Source organism: Telmatherina bonti, assembly GCF_933228915.1.
Source record: "Telmatherina bonti genome assembly, chromosome: 1".
NCBI classification, from domain to species: Eukaryota; Metazoa; Chordata; class Actinopteri; order Atheriniformes; family Telmatherinidae; genus Telmatherina; species Telmatherina bonti.
Window position 1 is genome coordinate 29,000,653 of NC_136619.1, and position 6,310 is coordinate 29,006,962.

The 6,310-nt window shown below is 39.0% G+C and overlaps 1 protein-coding gene across 1 annotated transcript in view; it reads right to left on the reverse strand.

Annotated features, from left to right (window-relative positions):
* The window catches only part of LOC306774356 (LIM domain only protein 7-like), a gene marked incomplete at both ends in the record, with an annotated part of 32,423 nt that extends 27,428 nt beyond the window's left edge, over positions 1–4,995 (reverse strand). Inside the window, 3 exon segments of the mRNA XM_079264370.1 lie at positions 761–830; positions 2,063–2,133; positions 4,927–4,995. Of these exon segments, the coding sequence (XP_079120496.1) occupies positions 761–830; positions 2,063–2,133; positions 4,927–4,995 (210 nt within the window).
* Between the last annotated feature and the right edge of the window lie 1,315 nt (positions 4,996–6,310).

The following is a 6,310-nucleotide window of genomic DNA, read 5'->3' on the forward strand; positions in this document are numbered from 1 at the left end:
TGGTGAGAGTAAAGAGACATTTTAATGGAACCCTCCATCAAAACAACCATTTTTGGTTGTGTTCAAACTGGCAAAAATTGCACCATGTATCACGGCTCATACTGTCATTGCTAATGTTTTGCCTGACTGAAGCCATCATATAGGTTAATATTATCCATATCATACAAACAATATCACGTACATCAACTAATGAAACTAAATCTTACCAATTTACCATTTTAAAAAGGTCAATTTTAAACACCTACCTTTTGTTAAATATAAGCTTTGATGTCCAGCACATTTAATAGAGTGAAACATGCAAAACCACAAGTATGCTCATATAGGCTCTTTGAACAAATGGTGGGCCTGTGTTGCATCTGCATCTCATACCTCACCACCACCACCCCTCCATCTATTGTTGCACCCTGGCAGTTTATTGGCCCCTTATGGGGAGTTAAAATTGATCTCTCTCTGCACTTGCTTGAGGCAGTTTTGGCAATTATGCTTATATGGGGCCATTGAAACACAGCCTGAAGCCAAAATAAAAGTCTCCATTTGCATTGCTGCCTAATAAAACTTTATATATTCAGCAGTTTGATTACCACACTGAAATGCAGTTTCAAGTTCATTCAAACTCCAGCAACCAGGTCTCCTGGTGCTTTAACAGGAAACCACACAACGTGTCAGCACTTCCTGGCTAGCAGGTGGATTGTTATTTCCTCATGCACTGATTATGTTCACACATACATCAGACAGCTCAAGTGTGAAGTCCGACACTCACCAAGCCAGCAATTGGAGTTGAAAGCCTGTTCACTCTCTTGATGACTCCAGGTTTTAGTTTGTTGATAAGGCTTCATGACAAAGAAAATAAGCAGATATTTAATTACATAGTAGAGATTAAACAAAGAAGGAGATGCATTGTATGAGAAAGGAAGCCTTACTACAAGTAACAGCCCACAGTACATGTAAACATCTATACGTTCATGTAATATGCTCAGATTGACTTTTGAAAAAAAAACCAAAAACCAGTAATTATTTAGCTTGTCGTTTTCAGAAAATTACTTTTAGAAAAGGCCAAAAATAAATATGTTCTGAATTATGTGTAATCTAATTCATGAACCTCACCTTTAATGTTTTTGAAAAATCAGAGCAGTTAGAAAAATAGTCTTGTGCATAAACTAGGAAGATTCACAGTTACACCTGACAACAAGCAAACTGAACCAATTACACCATTATCAAAAGTCTGCATTATAACAGTGTGTTCATACCACACGTTTTGAGCGTCAAAAATGTTCAAAATGCTGAACGCTCGCCGCTGGTCACTAAACTGTCACCTTTGTGTCCAACGCCCAAGACGCTCCTGTCGTGTTTGCCGCTTGTCGGGAGAGAGCTGCAAACATGGCGGAAACTGTCAGTTTGAATGATGGCGGATGCAGAAGAGAGAGCGGCATGGCTTTATTTAATAAATACAGCTATAGAACGCCATCATAGGGCAGTGATACTCACTGTTAATGCAACAAGAGCCGCACTCAGCATACCAAGACAAGAGGAGAGCCGCCTACCAGCTCTTGGAGAGAACTGCACCGTTGAGGATCATTATGACTTGTTTAGATAGCATTTTCAGAAAGCCATTGGCTGCTTCACGAGCCGCAAGTCAAGAGTCAGTGAGCCGCGCAATGAGGAACACTGTCATTGGGCGTCTCAGCCCCGTGTTTGGGTTCACCAGATAAATCATAGGCGTTTTGAGTTTGGTGAATTTCACCATTTACTCCAGGAGCTGCATGCTGATCGCTCCGATTGGTTGTCACCCTGCATCAAGCGGCAAAAGTTCAAATTTTCCATCATTGGCATTTGCTGCACGTCAACCTTATAAAACTTTGTCGATTTTCGGCGCATCACACGCGTCACAGCAAACGCTGAAAACACGCCTCGAGAAAGCTTGACACCTCTTTGATGCGCCTCCACATAGACTTTACATGTGAACCTGATGCTCAAAATGGGTCTGGTGTGAACACACCGTAATTCTGTCTAAATTTATTTTTTATAAATAAAAGCTATAACGTTGTAGATGCTTTTTACTCACTCGCAAAGTAAGACTCCATCCTCCAAGGCAGCACGGAAGTCATTGGAACCAAAAGATTTTCCAGTCACTTCCTAATTGAAACAAAAATAGACTGTTAGTCAATCCATTAAAAAGGACATTTCGCCCGCCCCCTCGACTTTAAAACACCATAAGCTAGCAAGTTTCTTTGGTTACCATTTGTGTGTATGCACATGAAAATGCACGTTAAGTCCAGCACATTTTCACTCACGTATCTCTAATAATAATCTGCAAAACCACATGGTCAAATCTGTCATTACAACATGTTCTGTCAATAGTAACTAAGAAGCAGGATTCTAGAGAACTGATGGCTCAGTGAATCACATTAACTTTAAAACTATCACCTCAGAAACAACAAAAGGTCACCAAAACATTTCCTTTCTAGTGTGATTTTTTTTTTAAGCATATACACACCTGATGAACAAAAAAAAAAAACAAACAAAAAAAAAAACAAAAGAGAGCCACTCACTGCATGTCACACAGAACATAGTCATAAACAGCATCACGCACACTGTTACACTGTTTATATGACTGTTAATACACAACCAGTATCCACTAATGTCAACAATGGAAAAAAAAATTAAGAAACTATAGTCCTGGTTAAAAAGTTTATAATCAAAAGTACATTCCCTTGAGTGTAGTTTTCCTTGGAAGAGAATTGTACTAAAAATCTCAGTATCGGCACCAAACATAAAGGAGGAAATAAATAAGAATAAATGTAAGAGGACAACCACAACTGTAAATATTCAAAAGTTTGTTTTTGGTCAGAAAGAATGCCATGATTTTAGAAGGTGTGTTCAGGGCAGAGGGAGTTTTAGTAATGAGGACATAAAAATGGGACTATTAAAGTCTGCCTCTAATAACTAACAGAGGGCCCCAAAACGCTATTCTTCTCACTAATTAGTCCCCCCAGGAATCCACAATCATAATTCATTTTAGTTGAACTGGGCACTGAGCAAAGAGTGGATGCTTCTCAGCGGTGGACAAACAATGCAGTGCAAGTTAACAATGCGACACAAAGTGCCACTGTGGCATGTTTTTGAACCAGTACTTTAATTGGAAATGACAATCAGTTTATAAAAAAACAAATCAAAGATTAAATTAATAAAATTTTGAAGCTTCTCTAAATGCCTTTGATTTTTAAGAGGACTTTACCTAGTACATATCAGGAGGATGTTTGCAAAAGGCCACAAGCTAGGAATGGAGTGTGGGCTTACTGTAATGTAGGTCTACAGTTTCTGATGGAGGCCCACTGCATTTCACAGCATTAACCACAGCAAGTACATTATCTAAGATATCAGAAATGATTATAAAATACAGGCAACTTTCATGCCAAATACTCCTAGTTGAAGACAGACTTCCATTAACATGGGCCCAGTTCATTAAAACTTGTAGTCCCCCCCTCTGCCCAAACATTGTTTTGCAATATCTTCCCACAGATTTCTGTTGCACCAGCATGCCCATGCAGAAGCTCCCATTTGATGGTCAGTCATTCTTGGAGAGCACCTGGACATACTTTTTTTTTTTCATTATTATTATTTTTAATAAAGACCTCTATAAAACCTCCATAAAATAAAGAGACATCAAAATGACAATGGGAATCATCAAGCTGAAAAAAAACAATCAGAAATTAAATTATATAAATCTCACCAGAAACAAAAAGAGCCAGCTTACATAATGTAAGGGAGACTGATTCATTCTAATTTTGAGTCTAGCAGGCATTGAGCAAACATTTCCACGTCCTTGCTGGCACTGTGCTAATGATAAACAGCCACAATGCATGGATTCTGGAAGCTTATCATCTAGCTGCCTGTAGCTGGGGATAATTTTGTAACCACATTTAGACATGATTTGGCACGAGAAAGACTGTATGACACCATTTAGTATTTGAAAAATCAGCATGCCTTTGCTTCAGGACTGTAACGTGTACACACATACCTCATCATTGTTCCCCCATCGTTTTATCTGTCACTACAGGAAAATAGACCACTAAAATTGCAACGGGCTTCCTGCCAAGAGAGCCGTGGACAAAATTCTCATAATGATCTACTCAGACACAAGTGACATTAATGGTCCCATTTAGAGCTGATTGACACTCAGTGCCTACACACCACAAGTTGTATTCATTGGTTATGATTGGAGGATTACAGCTTCTACAATGATTGGACAGAAGCAGGCTGAAACCCACCAAGAAAACATCTTGCTATAAAACCACATCCTCCAACAGTGCATGGCAAAGACTGCCTACCACTGTCGTGTGCTTTGTGTTTGTGCAAACCACCTGCTAAAAAAACAAACAAACAAAAAAAAAACTTTCATCATCTGAACAAACTCAACGGTGCTGAGACATGCCATAGGGTATTTGTAATTTCACATTTCTGTTAAAGCAAACTATTTATCTGCTTTTGCTCAATTTGCATTTCCTTCCAAAGTCATACCAGTCCAGCATTCAAATAGTTTTTATCCAAAGAAATAAAATACAGAAGACTTTTATACAAGGTTGTCAGTCTTATCATGGTGCACTTTGCATATGGAAGATAATAAAGCGGCCACACTTATTTTAAAAGAGCCACAGTCATTAAGAATATACACCTATATATGCTTCCTTTCTTCTTCTTCTGTTTTGTGAGTTTACATCGGATGCACCAATGACTGCTGGTTGCTGAAATGACTGCTGCTAATTTGTATGACACATTTCCCGTCTCCGCAACCTGCCGCTGAAGTGTGTGGGCAAAATTTCACACTTGTTTCAACAAGGAATAATAAATAAGGAACATAAATAGCTGCACGTTTCTGCAGCAACTAAAGACAATGGTTAAACAGAAGTTTTGTCAACGTGAACAAACCTCAATCCAGCGTTGAGCGTCTTTGAACGCTTCAGCACAGCTGACAGTGGTCTGCTGGCGCCACTCCATCTTAATCTCCTAAACAAGCAGAGGCACAAGTCTAATTGAAGGGCGAAGGAGGCAACGTTTCATTTAACTAATTAATTAAGGTGTGGAACCCACACCAAGCTTATCGACTAAGTTCAATTAATGCCAGCAAACATGAGGAAAAGACTAACCTTTGATAAAACGGAGAAAGAAAGAGAGAGCGAAATGAACAACTGCCTGAGGCAGCTTGTAGTCACCTCGTGTTGCGTTCAGTTGCTCACCGGCTCACAGTTCCCAGACAATTAACACCCAGTTTGCCACTGGACGTTGTGCACCTCTGTCACTCACTTTCCATCACTCACAACTTTTGATTATTGGATGAAGTGGACAGCAAAGTCTCCGCCCCCCAAATACTACAAGCAAACTTTTTTTTTTTTTTTTTAAAGGGAAGCGAAAGTGAGAGGAAAGCAGATACACGCAGTGTGTGATCCCCCTCATCCCCCTAGCGGCCTGCTGGTGTATGACGCTGTACTCCAACACACGCTTGTATAAACGACTCTCAAATATACAGGTAATTTGCATGGAATAAAGCGATTTGAAAAAGCAGCATTATTACACAAAATAGGTATTTTCAACAGGAATTAAATGTTTTAAATTGAATGAATCTGATATCCCAAATCTGACCTGAGTCACTGAACTCACCTGGGAAGTAAGAAATGAATGAAAAATAACATTTATACAACGTTCAGTTTTGAAGTTAGTAGACATCTTAAGCAAGTGATATAAATCTACTTTTTGTTTTGTCAGAAAGTAAATGTAAAAATTAATCAATCTGAATAATGATGCTATTTCTACCATTAAAACATTTCACAAAATGAGTTTTTACATGCAGGTCTGAGACGCAGACTAAATTATTTGGGTAATTCTAAATGTTTATAATTGAAGGCAGCTGTGGCATGAACCTTACATTGCACATACTATATGTATCAGGCATCTCAGACTCTCATCCCAGAGGGCCTGTCTTTTAGATGTTTCCTTACTTTAGCACACCTGACTCAAATTAATGGCTTATTGTGTAGAATTTGACAACACAACCATTTCATTTCAATCAGGTGTACTGGAGCAGGAAACATCTACAACTTGCAGGATTGTGGCTTGAGGACTGCAGTTACCTATCCCTGACCTACAAAACAAGACAAAAACAAATCCCTTCCTTTGTGTTGCCTTTTGTTTTGCTTGTTACACAACCATGCTGCTGTACTACCGTTCTGCCACATCTTGTTCAAAAAGCTGATTTTTAAAGCACAGCCCATGCTCCCCAGTTGTACCAATACAGGCTTTTTTAAACACCCATTGT